We start from the raw sequence: 23716 nt of genomic DNA on the forward strand, positions 1-23716 counted from the left end.
CTTTTTCATGGACATGACTTGTTCTGTCTCCCTGGCATTCCAGGTGTCGCTGGGGTATGAGGGAGAAAAAAACTGCAGTGGCTAAAACGGCTGCCAGGTTTTGTGCTGGAAACCCAGGGCATTGGTGTTGTAGGCACCAGAGGGAATCTCCTGGTCTGAGGGTTGTGAAGACCATGGGAAAAGCACAGTATCTGTGCCAGAGTGCCAGGAAAAGTCCCTCATGTCTTCCCTTGGCTAGGAGGGGGGAGTTCTCCGGCCTTTTGCACTTACCAGGTGATGCCCCACCTGAGAAGCTCTGGACTGCTTTTCCCTATCATGCACATTAATACAATTCACAAGTTCCAGTGAGTTTTGTTGTTCTTGCAGCTTTTGTTCTTTTTTTTTTTTTTCTTCCAAGAGAAATATTCCTTTATTTACTTAATGATATTGAGAACTCACTGAATTGGGTTCATGCTTAGTTTTACCATGTGGTGGAGGAGACAGACAAACTACAGTTACTAACCATCTGATAAGAGTTTTAGTAGTGCCAAGTACAAGAAATTATTGGAGTAGAGAAGGAGCATCTCAACTTGGCAGGAAAGGGTGTTTAGTAAGTTGATGTATATGTTGAGTCTTGGAAGAAGAGCAAGTATTCTTCAAATGGATGGCAGGGATGGGGATAGAGACTATTTCAGGGCTAGGCAGCAACCAAAGGGATCTTCGAATAGTTTAACATGGGAGAACCTTGGGTGAGAGTTGCTGGCCAGCAAGACATGAGGTTATAAAGCTAGTCATGGTCAAATCACAGTAGGCCTCAGATTCTACACTGAGGTATCTGCATGACGATGGGAGACCTACTGGCATTTTTTTTTTTTTAACTTGCCATCCAGTAACACCTACTGGCAGATTTTAAGCAAAGTAATAATATGATTAAATTTCCACGCAGAGGTGTTTTAAGGGAAACTGGTTTGGCACATTGTTATGGTTTGGATATGGTTTGTTCATGCTAAATCTCATTTTGATCCCTGTTGTTGGAGGTGAGGCCTACTGAGAGGTGGTTTGGTCATGGGGTTGGATCCCTCATGAATGGCTCAGTGCCATCCTCATGGTAATGAGTGAGCTCTCATTTTATTAATTTCTGCGTGACTTTGCCCTAGAGCTGCTTGTTAAAAAGAGCCTGGCACCTTCTCCTGCTGTCTTGCTTCTGCTTTCTGCATGTGGTCTCTGCTCACTGGCTCCCCTTTCACCACGAGTGGAAGTAGCTGGAAGCTGTCACCAGATGCAGATGCTGGTGCCATGTTTCTTGTACAGCCTGCAGAACCCTGAAACAAATAAACCTCTTTTCTTTATAAATTACCAAGCCTTAAGTACTCTTTTCTGAAAACACAAAAACAGACTAAAACATACATATGTTTGGCTTACATTGAGAAACACTATCAAAATCTGCTGTTGTAGTTATTGTAGAAGTGTTCTTTATAAGAAATCTCACATAAAAAATATTTTTGGGTGAGGTGCAGTGGCTCCTGCCTGTAATCCCAGAACTTTGGGAGGCTGAGGTGGGTGGATCACCTGCGGTCAGGATTCAAGACCGGCCTGACCAACATGCTGAAACCCTATCTCTACTAAAAATACAAAAAATCAGCCAGGCATGGTGGCATGCGCCTGTAATCCCAACTACTTGAGAGGCAGAGGCAGGAGAATTGCTTGAACCCAGGAGGTAGAGGTTACAGTGAGCCAAGATTGCGCCACTGCACTCCAGCCTGGGTGACAGAGTGAGACTCCATCTAAAATTAAAAATAGATATCTATATATTTAAATATATATAAGAAATGTATATTAAATATGTATTTCAATTAGCTTCGGTTCTTTTGAGGAACCTGTGCCTTGTCACCTTATGGATAAGTGTGTTACTGATTTTTCTTTTTCCTATGAACACCAGGCAGTTCAGAGCCATGCTGGTTGTTTGATTTAATGATACTACAGAGTTTTATGTTTTCTGTCTTTTCATTTTAACTTTCTTTGTGGTCTTGAACTATGTTTATGTATGGTTTTCAGGTTCTTATTTTTAAACTAATTTAAATATTTTAAAAGTTTTTTGTTTTTTAAACAGGATCTCCCTCTGTCACCAGGCTGGATTACAGTGGAGCCATGTTGACTCACTATAGCCTTGACCTCCCAGGCTCAAGTGATCTTCCTGCCTCAGTCCCCCACGTAGCTGGGACTACAGGTGTGCAAAAGCATGCCTGAATTTCTTTTTGCAGTTTTGTAGAGACAGGGTTTTGCCATGTTGCTTGGTCTCAAACAAATTTCTGGGCTCAAGCGATCTGCCTGCCTCAGCCTCCGAAAGTGCTGGGATTAGAGGAGTCAGCCACCGCACCCAGCAAGAGTGTGTGTGTGTTTGTTTGTTTGTTTTTCTTTTTTTGGGGGGGAGCGAGTTTTGCTCTTGTTGACTGGGCTGGAGTGCAGTGGCACGATCTCAGCTCACCGCAGCAATGTCCGCCTCCCGGGTTCAAGCGATTCTCCTGCTTCAGCCTCCCGAGTAGCTGAGTTACAGGCATGCGCCACCAAACCCAGCTAAGTTTGTCATTTTAGTAGAGACAGGGTTTCTCCATGTTGGTCAGACTGCTCTCAAACTCCCAGCCTCAGGTGATCTGCCCACCTCAGCCTCCCACAGTGCTGGGATCACAGGCATGAGCCACTGCACCCAGTCTGAGTGTTCTTTATAAGTGTACTTCTAATTTTATCTTAAATCTTATGGGAAGTAAAATAAAAGGATGCATTTATAAATAAAACCATATTTGCTTTCTTTAAATCATCATCCTCAGAGTGATAAAGGGTGTGAGATAGTTAATAGTTGTGGAGAGGCCAGTTAGAAGGCTTTTCCAAAAATTTAAAAGCAAAATGAGGCAAGTCTAAACTGAAGCAGTGGGGGTGGGGATGAGAGAAGGGGTAGATCTGATGGAAGTTTAGGAGGCAGAATTGAAGGAACTTGGTGATGAATTAGCTGCTGTGTGTGTCAGGGGATGAGTGGGTGATGGAGGTGGGTAGTGTCTAAATGCCTGCCTGGGTGGCAGGTGGGGAAGGTGGCACCATTCATTATAATATGGAAGTCTGGAAGACAGCCAGGGGTGAAGCAGAAGATGCTAAGCACCTGTGGGACATCCAGGTGAACATGCCTTTGTCAGTTGGTCTGAAAGTCAGAAGGAAGTCTGATCAAGACAGGAACGTTGTTTTTGTGGGCGTGAATGAGCTCTTTTGGAGAGAGGGAATGTGTAGGTGAGAAGAGCAAAAGCAGAAGAGAGAATGAAACTCAGAGCCCTGAGAATTTAATGATCAGGTAGAGAAGGAAGAGCTGGCAGAGGAAAAGAAGAAAGAAAAGTAGGGTTAAATGACAAGAACATAAAGACTTGAGAACTAAAATGAGCGTTGAAGAGGGTGGCAGTGGTCAACTGCATCTAATGCTGCTGGCAAGATCAACAAAGATGAGTGCTAGAACTAGCCATTCCACAGTGTGTGTATACTTCAAAACATGTTTTGACAATAAAACACAATTTTATCTTTCAATTATAAAAAGCATAAATATAAGAAAAGTAAGCAGTGAGAAATATTTTATTTGGGACTTGTAAATAATTGGTATCTTTGTGGAAGCATTTGGTCATTCATCCATTAAATACTGAGTGATTATTATGTGCTACATTCTAATAATATACTGATGAATAATTTGGTGGGAGGATGGTAAGAGGCAACTAAATGTAAGGTAACAATTCATCAAAATGGGAAATAGTGGAAGAAAATTAGGAGGGGAAGATAGGTTTGCATGCATTATTACTTAAAAAACAAAGCTCTAGTTTTAGAAAATCCCTACAGCTAGATGTGTGCACCAGGATAAATGGTGGGATTACAACATCGTAGAAGAGTAGAATAAAATTCTTTATGAATAGTGTCTTTTTTTTTTTTTTGCACAAAATTTCCCATGAGTCATAGTGAGTGATATTAAGTGGGGCGACACCTATTTCTACCTGCTGGTTTCCAGACTCGTGTGTGCTTTCTACTGGGATAGAAGGCCATAAAGAGTTCCCTAAGCTGAGCATGCATTCTATTTTTTTTTTTTATGAATAGTGTTTAAATAAAAGAGGCCAAGGTTTTCATGAGCATCAATAAAGCTTTATAACAATACAATTCATTATCATTATTTGGATTAATATTGTAATAATTACACACTTTTTACATTATGAAAATAAGTCATAAATAGTGTAAAAATAATTCTGAAGATCAACTTCTCACAAACTAGGAACCCTGAAAACAAGTTAAAAAGCAAATAAAAACAAATTGGAAACTGAACACAATGCAATTATCTCCAAATCACAGATCAAAAACTTTGTGTCTTTTGATTCAGTAATGTCAGCTGGAGAAATTACAATGAAATTAAAATAAGAAATTGAACAGGGAGAATTCATTCAATTATTTACACTACTGAGATAAACAGGTTTGTGCCATATTTACAGTGATAAGACACAACACATTCTTAGAATAATCAATTACATAAGACTGGCCCACAAACATTTAAAAAAATATGCAGTGTAATGCTTGCCAAAATATTTTTTTGCATATTCCACTTATTTGTATTTATGTGAGTTTTTGGCAATATAAAAATAGCTGCACAGAGATGAACTTTAAAATGTAAAAAATACAAATAAAAATATTTTTTCTAAAGAAAAATCAGATACATCTTTTAAAAATGTTATTAAGTTGAATGAAACATTTACAACAGTATAAAGAATATTCACATAAATGTCAACAATATGTAAGACATTCTTTTGTGAATCCAATTCATTAATATTTCTGAGATAGGTGAGAATATCAACTACATTTTCAGAAATGTTAGTACTTTCTTTGTTAAGTTGTGAATAAATCATGCGTAACAGTTTAGGTCGAAAAAGTCTTATTCCCAAAAGGACAGTTCTGTCAATAAGCAACAAAGGCTATTTTATGCACTTTAGTGGCTTTTTCATTTCAAAATATTTAAATGTTTATTAGTATGGGGTTAGCAAAAACCAAACTCCACTAAAAATGTAAGTTAGAGGAGTGTCTTTGCTGTGGCAATTTTATTTTGGCAACATATCCTGCCAATATAAAGATATCCCAAGAAAAATGGGAAGAAATACAAACTGACAGTCCTTTTAGTTTAAAACAACTTGGCATAATCATAATTGGTCAGGCTTGTTAATTCCACTAGGGATATATGATTTTTTATAGCCGGAATCATGTATGATTGTTCTTACTATTAGAAAGATAAGACAGTGTTTCTATGAACTTAACTTCCAAGAGATAGCAGGAGCTTTGTTTTTACAAATTAGAAAATCTGATTTTTTTTGTAGTGTGAAATATTAATATAATTTGATTATTAGGAAATAGGGAAAAACAGTATTTCAAATATCAGCATCTGTATGTTACTCATGATCTCTTACTAGAAGATGTTAAAATACCACCACACAAGTATAGCCCAATTCTGGGTAAGACAATACATAGTGGGGAAAGAAAGGATAACAGACGATGTTAACTTTTCATGCTTCAATAGTAACATTAGAAAAAGAAACCTTGAAAATTAAGGGCATTTCCTAAGTGATAAAAATATAACATATCAAGACAATTTTTCCATTGGTGCTGACATACTGATTTGACAATTCTCTAAACTAGCATATATATATAAAATGTATGTCTATCAATGTAGGTAGAAAGATATAGACAGGGGACATGTAGTATAAACTACTTGATGTGTAAGTTCTTGCTGTTCCATCAGAACATCATATGCACAAACTGTTCAGAAACAAGACTCTTCTTCTGGTAGGAATTAAAGATGTTCTCTATAAAATCACATGAGAAAATCCTCCAAGACTGCTTTTGTTAATGAAAAATGAAATTTAAATTTAAAAAATTAGGTGTATTTGTGCACTGGGTACTCTATGTGGTGTGTGTGCAGACTTTTCTAATGCTGGTTTTCTCATGTTTCATCAAATATCAGCCAAAAGATGAGTGAATGCAAAAGATGAGACACATGAAAGTAGATAAAGCATTTGATGTATGAAATGAATATGAAATACGAGGATCTATGATCCGAGTAAACACACATCATCTATAGGTACTGTTTTGTTTTACATTAAGAAAACCTGGTCATTGGACCATAATTATAGCAAATTCATGAACTTTAAAAATAAAATCACACACTAATGATTTAGGAATGCTATTCAACAGGGAAATAAAATTATCCATAGTAGTTGCATTGTCCATAGAGAAAAAGGAAAAGAAATACATTAGCACCAACCAACATAAATGAAAAACAATTTTAAATCTAAAGCACATATCAATTTGCTATCCTTTATCAGAAATAGAAACTGATCTTGCCTTACTTCCAATGTGTCTTTCATGTATATTTTCTCAACCCTCTATCCAATAATGTAAATTAAAAGAAAGAAATCTTTAAGGAAAGTATGTTACCTACCGACAAATATCAACAAACAATTCTTTCATTCACTTAGAAATTAAGAATTCTCTATATTGATGACAAAATGGATGACTGAGAACATTGTAGTAACCAAAAATTTAAGATTATCCACTGCGGTTAAGACCTAGCAATTCCACTGAACAAAGATGAGTGTTGTCATCTGTTTTTCCCAAGGAAATAAATGTAATGGAAGTTTATAACCTCATCTAATCATGAAATAAGTCCATGTTGACAAATCAGTTATGGCACAAAAACTCAATAGACACACATAACAGAAAAGTATTCTTTGAAGACCTGTATTTCCAAAACAATTTTTTATACATAAAGTGTTTTTCTTTTGATGTTGAGGTATCATCTCCTGCAGCTGTGCAAGTTTTAGATAGTGATCCATCTCAATACCTCTTTCTACTAGAGGAGCAGAAAAAGTAGAGAAAATACATAGCCACTGGACACTGTAGTTTGTTTTCCTGAAGAAAATGTAGTTCTACCCACTTCAGTTCATTTTTCCAAACCATTTAAGACAAATTGTGTCAGACACTGAGCAATAAATACCTTATCCTAGCACCGTGCCATACAAGAAACTGTTAGAAAATGCCCTCCATTATTTTCAAAATGTTAAACTGGCTTAGGGGTGTGGAATGTTACCAGAAATGTTACCAATTAGACTGATCTAATAGTTTAAACATCTTTCAACCTTAAAAATTTAATAGAAAAATAAGATGCCATTTTGTATGATTGTCATTTGGTTACATAGCATACATGAGATCACGAGGATTTTAGGTTCCTTGTCTTATGGTTATATCTTAACTATAAGCCAATGATGAGTTAATTTCCCTTCTGGTGGCGAAACCTATGTATGAAACTGAAAATCTTTCCATAAGATGACATCGAGTCAGGAGAGAAATTAAATTTTCTAACGGGCTGAAAGGGTGCCTAGCTCCTCATTGATAATGTTTCTTTTAATGTAACACTTCCACTTAGAATAAGCCATTTTGAAACATGCTGCCAACTCTTTACTGTGCAAAGAAATGCTCTAATACGGTTAGGTAACATTTGAGCAAGTAGATGAAAAATACTCTTTATGGCAACTATATTTCACAGCTTTCTGAGATCTCAGATTTGGTCTGTGGATATGAGGATAAGACAAACATTTAGAAATGTTAAAAGGAGAAAGCTAAATATAGACGAAACTTAAAATCATAAAAATAGAAATTATCAAATGTGACAAAATCTTGGCTTTATATTAACTGATAATCTTCACGTACATTACATTCATCAGGTAAAAAAAGTCAAAACATACTAAAAAAATGCTTAGCCTTCATGCTTTACAATGATTAACCTGAAAGCGGAGCTTCTTTTATATCCAATTATCCAAAATAAGAGAGAAGTCAGTAAAAGATCATTTTGACTATTGGAGCCAAATTTTTACGATTTGAAGACTTCTTTAAAAAAAATTGTTCAAAACAGATGTGACGAAAACTGAGTCACATATTGAGAAATATTGAGAAATGAATATTTTCTCAATATTCATGGGACTAAAAGAAAAAGGAAAAAGCATTAAAAAGAATGAAAAATACCTTTCTGTTTGTAGAACTCTGCAGGAAATGTTTGATATGGGTTGGATCTTAGGAGGAAGGAAAGCTCTCACAACTTCGGCACAGATTGTCCCAGTAAGCTCTCCTACATCTTCAGGAGAGGCGATTTTGGTTGATCCCTTCTCAGAACATGTTATTTCTTCAGCAACCCAAGTTTGGGTGGGATGCACATCCCCTTTTCCTAAGGGATAGGGGCTGCCATTCCAAGAATCTCCTATTCCAAAAGAAGTGCTGTGCCTCTGTCATTTTTCAAAAGCACCCATATTAACACTTGCTGAAATTGAGTTATTTTTATATTTTTAAAGTCTGAGATTCTGCACATTTGCGTTTGTAAACCTCTTTCCTACTTGGTCACACGAGAGACAGTGCTGGAGGCTGAATCGGTCCTCTTCCCGTGTCTTCACTGCCAAGGGCAGCCCAAGAAAAACTGGCAGCAGCAACAGGCTCAACCCCTTCGTATTTTCAGCCAAAGTGGCCACGTGAGCCCACAATACTGGAAGCTGTGGATCTGCAGTCAGGACTGCAACTCCCTCAAAATACAAGACAAATTGTGTGTGTGTGCTCTCCACCACCTCATCTCTTTTTGGCAATAAGCCACGGTGTAACCCCCTTGAGATGACAAAAGGAATAAAAGCTCAGACGTGATTGAAGGACTTGTGATTAGCATGCTAGCATCTGAGGTTGCACAGCAAGCAGGCTTGGCACACAGTCATGCTGTTTTAGTCAGTTTCAATAGGTGGTGTAGGTAGGAGTCCACGCCAACATGAATGGTGAATGGGAATGTGACGATCAACTCTAAAGTCAGTCAGTATAGTACATTTTCATAGCTTTGAGTCCATATTTGGTCACCATTTCATGTAAACTATTTCATGGCACTTTTTGTCCATGCAATTAGCAAGCCCAAAGAAGGAAAATAGCTAGTACAATCATTCTCTACCACTGATTTGTCCATATAAATACATATCTTCACATGAGATAACGAGATATTGATCTATATTTTTTTGCAGGCTTTTCACTGGTTTCACAAATTGCCCAATTTCAGATGTAAGTGGAGTGAAAATGGACATGTACACCACTGCCAACAGGAAGAAGCAGCCCTATGTAAACATGTATCAGACTCGTAAAATCTGCAATTCAGTTTTCAACTATAAATATTAAAAGTGGACCATTATATACACAACTTCATGCTTGGAAGGTTAGATTCATCACTGCAGAAAAACAGACAACAAAAAAATACATGGAATTAGTAGTCTTGAATTAAAATTTTAAATCAAGAAAACTGGTAGAACCTTGAATAGTCTATGAGCCAACTGATTGGCTTTCAGTGAACCAATTGATTATATGTGTGCTATATATTACTTCCTAAACTCGAGTATCATGGCAATTTCCATGAGGTTCATTTCACATTTTTCTTTTGCCACTGAGAATTTTGGGGTAAATGTTTTGCTCAGTAACTGTTCTGAGAAAGCAGAAAATTAGGATTATCACATATGTGCCATAATTAAACTTAATTCTGTATTTGTTACTTACATAATCTTCTGCAAGCATTACAATACAACTGCGGAAAGGGATGAGGATTGACCTTGATAATGCTGTTTACTTAAACACCTGACCGTAATCCCCTGTTCTTCAGTTCTTGGTTCCTCCTCCTCTTTGCTAACCTTACTCTGCTGTGACTATTGTCACCTGCCTCCTGTCAGGCCTTCAATCTATTACAGGTTCCATTGTGACCTAAGGCACCACAGGTCTCTGGTTTCTCATTTTGAGCAGTCATAATTACTAAGGTTTTCCTAGAACTGCAGTTAAGTCAGAGGTCTGAGGAACAGAGGTCTTTGAGGTATATGTTTACAAAGCAGATCTTAGAGACTTCCTTGACATTTGCTCAAACAAAAATCAAGAAAAGTAAAATGTACAGAGAAGGAGAATAACAGAGGTCTCTTCATTCACCCTCCATAATGAATAGAGTCATCTTTAAATTTATTTATTACCATTTATTTTTCTCTATTCAAGGAAAATAGATGCTCTACTAGGTGTGATTTGGAGGCTGCTTTCTGGTCTCAGAGGGGGAGTTCACTCAGTATTCTTGCATGTCATGCCAATGCCAAAAAAAATGTGTCTATAGGAAGCATTCCTTTCTCCAAACCCTCACTTAACCTCTCAACTCTTCCTGTGTCAGTAAATTTAGAAAACTCAACTATATCTAGAAAGAAAACTAATTTAAACAAAGATCAAATAGTTTTAATATATAAATTATTGAGAGGAGCATGACCAAGAAGACTTGGTAATTAATCACAGTGATTTACACGACTGCCACAATTTGAATTTTAAGTCAAATATTGCCACTGTGCCTTACAGCCTAATAAGCACAGCAGTGTTCAAAAGGGTGATACAACCAAAGTAAGACTCACTAAAAGCAATCTCCTGACCTCATTTTAAAAATATGAACAATTTTATTTGATTATTTGATACAACAGCTAAGTTGACCATGTAAGAAATTTGAGAAAATTTCATTTTCTAATTGCTTTTTTCCCTTTCTGGGGATGGGTGGGAGAGGTTGATCAGAAAGATTTGCATTTGTATGTGTTGGGTGGGTGTGGTAAACTGTACTAAAGTTTAATCATTCTTATTCTTTATATAAGAAGATGCTAGATTCACAAGATCTTTTATGTAGCATACAGTGTCTATTCTGTGGAAAAAGTATTTAAAAGGGAAATTTCTGAATTTCTGATTTTATAATAGTATTCATATTACTACCAGGTTTGGCCATTTCATGAACCAAAAAGATGATGAGTCCTTTGATTGTTGCCATTTAAGGGTATAAACCCCTTTTTTTAAAAAAAGGCAGTGATTCAGACGTGGCTAAGAACAATTGTAAACCCAAGTTCTGAGTGGTGTCAGAAGGCTAGATAAAGCAAGCCTATTGAATCTCCTCTATGTAAAGTCTGCTAATGGCTGGATTAAAAAATCATTATACTATTAGATTACAGGGTAAAGGTTAGAGAGTAAGTGGTAATTCCAGCTCAAGATGGTATTAAAAATTCTGTGAACGGGGGTTATGATGGTGAAGGGATAGTTTTCTCAGGTGAAGAAGAATATGATGATAGATCCATTTTCATGAGACCCACTTGACCCCCTGTGTGATCAAGCTAATTATCTGACAGGCTGAAAGTGGAGTATGGGAAGCTACTAAATAAATGACGCTACTGAGAGAGGTTTTTCTTTCCTTGGTCAAGTAGGTGAAACTGATTAAGAAAGAGAGTGAGGGTTTTCTCACCAATGGAGATGCTAAGGTATGAGGCAACTAAGAGTCAGGTTTCGCATCTTTCTGCATTGCTACATAGTTTTGCTATAATTTTGCTAATGAAGCATTCCTGTCCAAAATTACTGAAGAAGCCCCAAGGTGCTGGAGAAAAAATTTCAAAATGATTGAAGCATCTTGTGCATTTCCTCAGCTCATTTTTATCCTATATCCTTGGAATGCCTTTATCCTTCAGTAGCATGTGCATGGCTTTTATAATTTGATCCTCGCCACTGTTGCATAAAGGTTTGGTATTCTCTGAATAGCACAGCTCATACGGATGAGCTCTTTCCTGCTTACAGTTCTACTGTTGCCTTCCATTGTCTCTCTCTCTCTCTCTCTCTCTCTCCTAGTTCTGTTACATACTAGTTCTGGGCTCTTGGAAGGTCCTTGACCTATCTGAATTTGTTTCCTCATCTGCATCACTGAGGGTAATAAGACTTTATGGGGTCATTGTGTGGGTCAAATAAAATGATATTCTCTATATGGAAAGGCTTATGATACGGCCTTTGCACATAGAAGATTCTCTATAAAGAATATACTCTCACAGTGACTATGGGAGGCCATATGAAGAGGCTAGAATAAACCGATGTCATAAAGGACACTATTTAAATTTAATTCAGTTTTTCCTACATAACTCAAGACATCATTAAACAAATGATGTTTATATTTTTCTGCTTTCTCAGCTCTGTGACTAATATTGACAAGGTTCTACCATGTATTAGCGTTTGTCTATGTAAGTAAGTATAAATAGAAAAATAATCATAAGAATAGCTTCAAACAGTAGGAAGACAAAGATTTTATTGAGCGACAAGCAAAACATTATCAAGGTGCACTGGCCCTTTCCATTCCAAAGAAAGGATTAGATAGAAAAGGTTCCAAATTGCAATGTTTGCTAAGAATTGCATTAGCCGATCAGTTTTGGAAGAAATCACCAGTAAATACACCAATCAAAAAGTATTCTGGAGATGAAATCTTTTGCTTTTTAATATCCAGACAACTTTCGGGAATGTCACCTCTAAAGGTCTGTTCTGAATGGAAAAGGCCAGTCCAGGTTAAGAGATAGGGAGAGGGCTTCTTTTGAGAAATTATTCTGTAAAGCCTACCTTTTGCCAACAGCCAGGCATGGGTAAGCCATCTGGCCCCTGTTTTAAAGAGAAAAAAGAGAATTCCTCAGGTTCCACAAGAGTGATTAAACTCCATTTTTCACATGCTTAGAGGCTTAAACATAAATTTCTACCCATTAGTGGCTTCTATCATGGGCATCTTTTACTAATTAGCAACTCCCAATACATTATTCCATTGTTAGGTAAAAATAAAGAAAATTCAAATGTTTTTCAGAGTGAGCACACATTTTGAAAACATATGAAGCATAGAAAATGTTATGCCTAATTTTGAAAAAGCAATTTACAAAGTATATCTATATTTTTAGATAATCTATACTCTTAATTTCTATACTCTTAATTTCATTAAAGCACATCTCACTGTTACCTCTATTAAGTAAACCAAAATAACTTCTCTTCCTGGTCACTATTAGACTATGGCTGAATTCATGATAATGATGAATAATCAATGACAAACCATTTCTATCTGAAGTGTATAGCTCTTCACATTAAATATAATAAACATACTCAATTGAGTTAAAAGACAGGCAGCCTATCTGTAGACTTATGATAAAATGTTATCTATAGCATTCATCAATTTCTCTATTTAAATGCTTCAGAAGTCAGTTAACAAATTCTGAATAAGAGGTTCCTAAGTGTTGCAAAATTTATTTTAAAGTGTATGCATTCTTCAGATACAAATGATACAAGTAAGGCAGGAAGAGCTGGGGTATCAAGAAGGCATGCTTCTACTTTTTCCCCCAACAAAATGATCATAAAATATGATTTATCATCAATACCAAGCAAATAAAATAAAGAACTGGGAACTTTGTATTGAGATTTTCTAACTATAATTATTGACTGCTTAATTTTTTTAAATATAAATATCTCTTAAAAGAGAAATATAAATTTATCTTTAAAGAATCATGCTTATAACTGAAGAATAATATAAGAACATGCAGACCAGTATAACCATCAATGCAAACATCAAACTTTTTATTTATACCTCAGAAAATATGACTATACTTTCATTTTAAATGTAAAAAAAAAAACACTTTAAAAAAAGCTTCATAAAATATTTGGGAAAAACTGGTAATGCCAGATTGGTACAAGGAAAGGGTTCAACCAGCAGAATTTTAGATTTTAGTATCAAGAGGATTTTGAGTTCATGCCAATGGAGATAAGGGAGTTTGGTCTACTTTAGGAAAGTGAGTTTCAAAAGGAGAGACCATTAAATTGAAAAGGTTACGTGACAAAGCAGAGGGTTTGGGCTGCAGACTATTATCTTTAGAAGCTCAGAGAAGTTTGGTCTTCTTCTCTATGGTCTCTTAAAGCACTCTCTTGAATTGGTTAACGCTTGACCAGAGAAGCTGAATTCCCATAGGTTGGGCCTTATTTACAGTCTGATAGAAATTTACTGATACCTTTATTTCTTTTAGAGAAAAAGAAAAAAAGTCAAACTTAGGTGGAAAACCAAAGATGGCCTAGCAGTGCCTTTGCATCAAATATTTTCATGTAATTGTAAATGCAATCTTTTAATATTTATTGAAAAAACTAACATTCCAAAGAACACAGAAAAGGTGGTCATGTCAGTTGTGAGAACAACATCAGGAGATTAATTTGCATTCATTGATAGAAACTCGTGCTTGCTCTCTTCCTCTGCAGAGTAGCAGAAGGAGCCTGTTCATGCACATGCATGTAGTGTGTGTGTCATGTAAAGCTTGCCCAGACAGCACCACTTTACACTGATAGAGATGAACATGTAATAAACAAAGGAACTGCATGCAGGGTGGTAGGAAAGAGAAATACTGTACCAATTGGCAAGGGGCATCCAGCCCATCCAGGCCAGGCTGGCCTGGCTCCCCTTTTTCCCCCTTAACGCCACGGAATCCCTGTTTGTAAAGATTAACTCATAATGTTACTAACACAAGAAATCACTTAAGCACAAATTCTGTGAAAGAAGTAACTATGACAACAAAAGGCTGGGAGAGGAGCAACTCTGAAGGTAAAAGTAACATCCAGGAAAGATGGACAAAGTAAAACGGAGGAACACATATTCCTACAACAGGGCCTTGTTGGAAAACAGTGTTTTTGAGGCGTGTGGAATAGTGCCAGCTCCTTTCGGATCTTACATTCAGGTTCCAGTTGCACCATGATATTTGGGGGTTAAGAAACCAGGCAGAGCTAGTGGCCAGAGATGAGATGTGGAACATATCAGGATAACTGTGATAAATGTTTCTGGGTGTCTTGAAGTCCGTCTTAAAGGACCCCAATCAGAAACCCTCCTGTTACAGATGCCTCCAGCTTGCTCTTCTCCCATCTGATCCCCTCACACAAACATCTGGAGACAGTTCCACAGGTCAGACATACCAATGGGCAGGGTGCATCTAATCCAGGAGCACCCTGTTCTCCTTTCTCCCCTTTAGGCCCCTTTTTGCCTTTCTTTCCCTTTTCCCCCTGTGGATACAAGGGTTTAAATAAAAGACACATTTTATTTGGGGGGGGGGGGAAATAATGGTAATTCAAAAGATGATTTAGGTAAGAAAATTCTGGAAGGGCATTTACCATTGTTTTCTGATTTAGGTAAGGCATGATATTATACAAGCTAACTTACACTTTCAGAGTGACAGTGGATTCTGGGCAGCGGTATGTGGGATTTTATTTAAGATAACAAGACAGAAGAAGGAGACTTAAAAGCTGATATATCAGAAGTGCTAACTTAGACCACAATGTCACAGTCATGAATTAGGTGGTCACAGATCTTATGAGGATGACAGGTACAAAAAGTATTGAAGTCAGCCAGTGTCAGATGAAGTTCAGGGAAATAATGGATACTTCACTCATTTTCAATACCAATTGCTTTTTTCCTAATCCTGTAACAGATGAAAGCTGCATTGAATCAGAGGAAAAGGAAAGAATATTAACAGTGTTTATTTCTTTGAAATGTATCCAACTTTATGATTGATATTAATTCTATAACTCTCATTCAAAATATTCAATGTCTTAAAATACGCTTCTATTTCTTTTAACATTTTTTACATCCTTTTGTTACAGTAAAACATTTTTTCAAAAGAAACTAAAAGCAAATACTTTTCTTATTAAATCAGGTAAACAAATGTTAAAGTGCTGATACTTTGTAGCAATGACAACTGGAGAAACAGACTTACTTATAAACCTAGGGATCTTCTTTAAGTCACTTTAAGTCACTCTCTTACTGATCTCATGCCATGTATTTACAATGGTAAATGAGTTTCCAGCTTACTCACAATGTAACAAATGCAAAAAAAAAAAATCTATTCAGGAGAGGAAAAGCAGCTTGGACTCAATAAAAATGAGGTAGGCAGGATAATTACATAGTGGGAATGTAGCCATGGAAATTAGTATTTAGGAATCAAGGTAAAGGTTGTGGGAAATCTACATGGATCATAGGACCAGAGGAATTAAGGAAAGGAGGCAAAAGGAGGAGAAGGAAGGAATGCACCTCAGCTGTTTTATATTAACATCAGTATCTCTGCATATTTATAGACAGGGAGTTGGTGCCGTGCAGAATTTGAAATCCTGTACAATACACACTTAAATAAATGTATTCATTCTGCAATCAGGATGTGAGTTACAATAAAACTGAATCTCTGAAGCAAAGCAACATGAATATTGAAAGGTGAAAAGATATATACATAACAGAAATATACAAGATATACATTCAAATTAATACATTCATTCCGACAGCATGAGCAAAAGCTCCTCATTTATCTCCTGTGTGCCAAAAAGATTGCATCAGAAGACTCAGAATCAAAAACACTTGAATTTCTTGAATAAGGGGCAAAGAGACATTCTGTGTGGCTTAGTTGATCATGATAAAAGACAATGATGACCCCAGATGCCAGGATGAAATAAGAGCAGTTGTGATAGGAAGTAAGATGGGAGGAGCATTCAGGAGTAAGTTGCTCACTCACACAAGATGGATAACATCCTTCCTTAATAAATCACTTCAGTACCATGACATAAAACTGATGTAAACTCGTGTGGGTGAGCTCTTCCTTCCCAGAAAGCAGTGGATCTTCTTCACATAGGTATGTTTGAGACCAGCTGTGTTGGGTATTATTACTTTGGAATTCAATTCATTATTTGGTAAATCAACTCAGATTAACCACTCAACAGAAAAATGTCTTATGAATATTACTGTGCCAGGCTATAGGAATCATTTTTCAGTAATATTTTAGTGAGTCTCAAGCTTTATGGAAAAGAAACACTACAGTATGAAGAATAACGTGCCAATCTGATTATTAATCAGCATTGTTGTGGCATATGCACTGATTCCCCATGCAATACAAAACCATCTGTCATTGTGGGTATGAGTACATGAGAACTTTTGATAACTTTTATTTGCCATGTCAAAGACTTATACACATGAATTATTCTCATTTAGAATCTAATTTTTGTAAATTTAAAACTTGTAATCATGGAAGCTGAACATGGAAATACTTTTGTATGGGTGATTAACATTATTCTGAGGATCAAGTTTCTAGCTTTTATGCTTTCATATGCTGTAATGTTGGTAATTTCTTTCTCATAAACATGAGTATCCTCCTAACATATATATATATATATAATATAATTTATTTATTTTTGAGATGGAGTCTCACTCTTGTTGCCCAGGCTGGAGTGCAATGGTGTGCAATCTCGGCTCATTGCAACCTCCATCTCCTGAGTTCAAGCGATTCTCCTGCCTCAGCCTCCCAAGTAGCAGGGATAACAGGTGCCTGCCACCACGCCCGGCTAATTTTTGTATTTTTAGTAGAGATAGGGTTTTCCATGTTGGCCAGGTTGGTCTCAAACTCTTGAACTCAGGTGATCCACCTGCCTCAGCCTCCCAAAGTGCTGGGATTACAGGTATAAGCCATCATGCCCAGTGGTAATATGTTTTTGAGTGATTAAGATTTTAGGCTCATACAACCCATTAGGTAAATATAAAATGTGTGTGTGTGTGTGTATATATATACGTACATACACACACACACACACACACACACACACACACACACACATTTTATATTTACCTAATGGGTTGTATGAGTCTAAATGTATATATATACGTATATACATATGTGTGTGTGTGTGTGTGTGTACACATTTTATATTTACCTAATGGGTTGTATGAGTCTAAATGTATATATACACATATATACATACGTGTGTGTGTGCGTGTATAATGTTTTTAAGTTTTTTCAGAGACAGAGTCTTGTTCTGTCACCCAGACTGGAGTACAGTGGTGTGTGCATAGCTCACTGCAGCCTCAAACTCCTGTGTTCAAGTGATCATCTCACCTCAGCCTCTAGAGTAGCTGGGACTATAGGTACACACCATCATGCCCCATCGATTTTTTCATTTTTTAGTAGAGATGGGGGTCTTGCTATGTTGCCCAGGCTGGTGTTGAACTCTGGGCCTTAAGCATTCCTCCCACCCTGGACTCTCAAAGCCCTGGGATTACAGGCATGAGCCACTGCACCCAGCCACATATCATCTTTAAAATACACTCATCTTGGGCTGAAAACTTATATGCACAATTTATCTCAAAACATAATTGATAGTCAGAATTTATAATTCAGAATAAAAGAACTTTTTATACCTCGGTTTCCTTATTTGTGAAATGGGGAAAATAATGCCAACTTCAGGTACTAAAACTGTTGAAGCCAGCCATTAATTTTAATCCTTTTAATGAGGATTAAAAGACTTATCATATGTAAAGCTCCTGGGAAAGCACATATGAACAGTAAATGTGATGATCCTGGTGATGATGATGGGGCTTTCAGATAACCACTTACATGGGCTCTCTTACCAATGGGTTGGGGAGGGTCTAAGCAATGCTTAAAGGCCTAAAACTTATACCGCAAGCTTAATAATCTTTGACAACTCTCATTTAGCCTTGCTTGTCAACAGTTATGAATGTCACTGTTCAAGAAACCTTATAAAGTTTTAAAAACTGTTAGAGCAGGGACATAAATTAACCTGAGAAATAGAACAGGTTTATATTTGTACTGTGAAACACAGTTTCAGTCACTTTAAGATTTTCACTATTCTATTGAGGGATTGAGTTTTTGATGGCTTCTTTTGCTGTGTCCAGTGTAAAAAATTCTCCTTAGATCTGCTACCAAGTAAAAGATGCAAGCAAAATACTGCGAAAGGAGTGCGGGGGGAGGGAGGGAGGAGGGGAGAGAGAGAGAGGGAGGAAGAAAGGGAGGGAGGAAGGGAGAGGAAAGGAGGGAAGGGAGGAGAGAAGAACAAAGGAGAAGAAAGGAATGAATGACTTTTAAAATCCATAATCCAAACTTCTCTTTCAAATCACAAAACCATATTGCTTGATACTGGCTCCTAAAGACCATGGAGCTGACGGTTCTGAGATAGGACTTCAACATCAACCTCATAAAATACACTAATACCTCCATTTAAAAAATCCCTGTTGCTCTGAATCTAAAGTGGCAAGTTCTAGTCCTGTGTGATGAATTTACTGTAGTTTATCAGTCACAGTGCTTCTCCATTTTCAAATAAAAAATATCAAGGTACAAAGCATATCTCCATTTCTCTACCAGGAAGTAGTGAAGATAAGTGAGATGCTGACTCTGCAGGCTTCAGTGAGCTCTGCCAAATACCATTGCAGATTTGTACCATTTAATTTTACTTTTTAAAAGAATTTTTTTTCAAAAATCCTTTATTTTTCAATTAGTGTCTGATGGTTGAAAACCTGTAGCTTGAATATATGGGGACAATATTTTTTCTTCTATGCCAGGCAGTGCCCTTTTATCTGGCAGTACAGCCTTCTTCATTCGTCTCTGAAGACCTGATTCCTTAAATCAGACATCAGCATGTTTTTGGAGCACAGGATGGAGAAAGATTAAGTGTCAAATGGAATCACACAAGCTGAACAGCAAAGCAGACAGCAGGAGAAGAATCAAACAAGGCACATGCTGGAATGGAGAGGTCACCTTTTCTCCCTTTTCTCCTAGGTCACCCTTCTCACCCCGTGGACCAGGGAAGCCCTGTAAGATAAAAAGCAAACCAAAAAGATCTATTGGTGTAATGGTGGAAAAATCATATAGAAACAAATATTTTAGGATTTTACATTTCTGAACTTAAATATAACACAAAAGGGCACGCCAGTCATAAGATTTAGATAATAAGGTGGTGCTAAGAAGTTTTCTAATGTCTCCATTATCTAGACACAACAGGTTTCTTGCTTTTCTTTTAAGAAATACAGAGAGGAAAGAATACCAGGATATTCTTTTGAATTCTGGCAAGGTCACTGATTTGTGCGGATTTGGGCAAATCACTTACCACTCTGCACTTGACTCCCTTGACTGTAAAATGAGGTTAATGATAATTACTAGGCAGCTGTTGTGAATGTGAAATGTGATGATATACTACAAAGTACCAGAATGATGCCTGCCCATAACAGGTGCTCATAAATGGTAACTAGTATTACTTTTGGTATTCTCATTATTTATGTAATACAGGATGAGCAGTGATTGTTTCTAGAGGCATTTACTTTTGACATTCTCTATTTTCACGGGATCATGTTAGCATAAGATATATAGAGACTAAATGCTAAAAGGAAAAAACATTGCATAACTGCTTTGAGAAAAAAACATACACCATTCCCTAAGGATAGCATATGAGGGGGATATTGAGTTGATGCATATTTTTCATACATAGGTCATGCTGATGTTAAGAGTACCCTCAATTTGGGAAAGTATTTTGAACTGCCACTATCTACTACCAGTTACTAATTTTATACAAGATAATTGTGGTTTTTTGCTTTTCTGTTTATCTCACGTAAACACTAGTGTATTTTATATTGCTGTTTACATGCACGGCAATATATGTTCTATGCATACCTATATGCACAGAAAAAATAAGTATTCTTTCTGTTATTGATGATGGAGACCACCAACATCTATTATAATAGGATGATTTTTATTGTACTTATTACTTACATCAAGACCAGGCTCTCCATCTTTCCCCTGCCAAAGAACCATAGTAGCTACATTAGCGTTGCTAAGTTTTATGAATAGGTTATTGCTTGATTTAAGGCTGTCTGAACATGCAACACTAGTACTAGAATGACTACTTCAGAAATGTGAGAAAGATTCTCTATGGATTAGTGACTGTTAGTGTTGCAACTAAGGGTCATGAGAATTTTATATATTGGGTTAAATAGTCTAATATTTTGCTGATGTTTAAGGGTTGGTAACTAAGTTATTAGTCCAGGAGTTAAGTTAAAAGCAAAAATACTGTTTAGTTGATTTAAAAACACACCAGCACTAATAGGGGATGTGAATCAATGCTACAATAATAAAAAGAATATAAAAACTGTTTCCTGTTAAATACAGTTTTAATTTGGCTAGATGTGCACACTGTGTATGAAGGGTTTGAAGGTTGCAACCTAAAAGCTGCTTTTAAGTAAGCTTCGTAAATGAATAATCAAATACATTTTTTTTAAAGCCGTAAGACTGTTAGGCAAGAATGATAAATTCACTCCCATAGTGCGTGCAGATGATCATGGTGATGACCCTATTGTGTCATACTATGGATCCATCCAAAGTTCACAAGAGGCTAGTTTGATTCCGTCAATTAGATTTTGAAACCTATTTCAAAATCAGCATCTTTTTTTTTCTTTAGCACTGAGGTAATCATGGTTTAGGTTTATTATTTCAATTCCTAAAAAGCATACAGGAGATAAAGGTTAAAATTCTTTTTTTTTTTTTTTTTTGAGTTGGAGTTTCGCTCTTGTTACCCAGGCTGGAGTGCAATGGCTCACTCACCGCAACTTCCGCCTCCTGAGTTCAGGCACTTTTCCTGCCTCAGCCTCCTGAGTAGCTGGGATTACAGGCACACGCCACCATGCCCAGCTAATTTTTTGTATTTTTAGTAGAGACGGGGTTTCACCATATTGACCAGGATGGTCTCGATCTCTTGACTTGGTGATCCACCTGCCTCGGCCTCCCAAAGTGCTGGGATTACAGGCGTGAGCCACCACGCCCGGCCGTAAGGTTAAAATTTCTTAATGCAACATACTCTACTGTAGTCCTACCTATCACCTATCTTAACGAATCAATTATAATTCTTCCCAAGATAATATTTTAAAAGCAAACCAGAGGTCTTAATTTCAATTCTGTGTAATTAAGAATTTTCAGGCTGGATGCAGTGGCTCACACCTGTAATCCTAGCACTTTAGGAGGCCGAAGTGGGTGAATCACTTGAGGCTAGGAGTTCAAGATCAGCCTGGCCAACATAGTGAAACCCCTGTCTCTACTAAACACACAAAAATTAGCCAGCATGGTGGCACATGCCTATAGTCCCAGCTACTTGGGAGGCTGAAGCAGGAGAAATGCTTGAACCCAGGAGGTGGAAGTTGCAGTGAGCCAAGATTGTGCCACTGCACACCAGCCTGGGCAAAAGAGTGAGACTCCATTTAAAAAAAAAATAATAATAATAATAAAAAGAATTTTCAGAAGAGGGAACACTATCAATGTTCTATGTTCTGAACATCATTTGTCATCACAATTATTTGGAAAAAGAAACATCATCATAAATATCAATTTAATTTGGGGAATAATTTTTAATAGCAAGAGTCGTTTTAGTAAATAGCCTATAGGAACAGATAAAGTCTGAAGAAGGCTGTTTTCAATGAAGCTTTCACAGCCATTTTTTGATCCAGTGACCTTCCAAGGAAGTGCTAGTTATGAGTGTCCAGTAAGATGACGTAGGGAGGGCATCTTCTGACAGTCAGAATCCTGTTCTTGGCTTAATAGTTTATTCTAGAGACAGTCTCTGATCCTCTCAATCTCATGAAGTGACTGGATATGGGTCTGTACATGATGAGTAGGCAAGAGACTGAATATGACCTATTTGTGAAGGACATGGAATTACTGGCATCATAGATCATTAGCGGACTGTTGTTTTCTTGTCTAACATTAGTCTGCCCCACAAGGGAAGGGTTAACCATGTCAGTGACTGGTCAGCTATGCATGCAGAAGGTGGGGATGTGCATGTGACTGGGAACTCACAGGCAACCCATAGGGCCCTCTCGGTCCAGGTTCTCCCATAGCTCCTTTTTCGCCCTAAAATGAAAAGTAGAGAGTTCAGATCACACGCACCTACATTCACACACTTTCATGCCCTGCATCTAAAGCCTCTATTTCAAGGACCATTCTATGAAAATCTCAAAGATTTAGGCCATTAGAGAGTCACTTCCAGTGACAGTTGGAAAGTAATGCACAGAAGCATCTTTTACTAAATCACCTTTGAAATAGGGGCAGCAGAAGACTGCCACTGCCCAGCTGTGAGAAAGCATTTGCATGTCTTAGATGCCATACTTAGGTTTCTTTGGCATTAGTGTTAAACATTTATTTGTTACTATTTTGTTAGCACATTTAAATGTAAAAACAAATTGCTTTTTCTTTTTTTTAATTATACTTTAAGTTCTGGGGTACATGGGCAGAACATGCAGATTTATTACATAGGTATATACTTGCCATAGGTATTTACTTGCCATCCATCACCCCATCATTTACATTAGGTATTTCTCCTCATGCTATCCCTCCCCTAGCCCCCCACCCCCAGTTATCCCTTTCTAGACCCCCAACCCCTGACAGGCCCCAGTGTGTGATGTTCCCCCGCCCCCATGTCCATATGTTCTCATTGTTAAACACCCACTTATGAGTGAGAACATGTGGTGTTTGGTTTTCTGCTCTTGTGTCAGTTTGCTGACAATGATGGTTTCCAGCTTTATCCATGTCCCTGGAAAGGACACATGAACTAATCCTTTTTATTATTATTTATTTTATTGTACTTTAGGTTCTGGGGTACATTTGCAGAACATGCAGGATTGTTGCATAGGTACATACATGGCAATGTGGCTTACTGCCTCCATCCCCCGTCACCTAGGTCTGAGTTCAAGTCCTGGATATCCTTGTTAATTTTCTGTCTTGTTGATCTGTCTAATATTGACAAGCGGTGTTAAAGTCTCCCACTATTATTGTGTGGGAGTCTCAGTCTCTTTGTAAGTCATTAAGAACTTGCCTTATGAATCTGGGTGCTCCTGTATTGGGTGCATATATATTTAGGATCGTTAGTTCTTCTTGTTTCATTGGTCCTTTTACCATTATTTAATGTCCTTCTTTGTCTCTTTTGATCTTAGTTTCTTTAAAGTCTATTTTATCAGAGATGAGAATTGCAACTCCTG

At 37.1% G+C, this 23716-nt stretch overlaps 1 protein-coding gene across 14 annotated transcripts in view; it reads right to left on the reverse strand.

The window, feature by feature from the left end:
• Positions 1–7996: 7996 nt before the first annotated feature.
• COL25A1 (collagen type XXV alpha 1 chain) overlaps positions 7997–23716 on the reverse strand; it is a 523210-nt gene continuing 507490 nt past the window's right edge. For 7 of the 14 annotated variants that reach the window (XM_037731778.1, XM_017509228.2, XM_037731776.1 and 4 more), the window contains 6 exons: positions 22539–22592; positions 20466–20492; positions 19458–19511; positions 14848–14934; positions 12481–12519; positions 7997–9284 (listed from right to left, as the gene is read on the reverse strand). In XM_037731778.1, coding sequence (XP_037587706.1) covers positions 9282–9284; positions 12481–12519; positions 14848–14934; positions 19458–19511; positions 20466–20492; positions 22539–22592 — 264 coding nt within the window. In that variant the 3' untranslated portion in view covers positions 7997–9281. Of the gene's footprint in view, positions 9285–12480; positions 12520–14291; positions 14370–14847; positions 14935–19313; positions 19512–20465; positions 20493–22538; positions 22593–23716 lie in introns of those variants that run through there. The other 7 variants (XM_017509299.2, XM_017509269.2, XM_017509306.2 and 4 more) reach the window with 4 other exon arrangements.

The sequence above is a fragment of the Cebus imitator genome, unplaced genomic scaffold (assembly GCF_001604975.1).
Source record: "Cebus imitator isolate Cc_AM_T3 unplaced genomic scaffold, Cebus_imitator-1.0 Scaffold17, whole genome shotgun sequence".
Lineage (NCBI taxonomy): Eukaryota > Metazoa > Chordata > Mammalia > Primates > Cebidae > Cebus > Cebus imitator.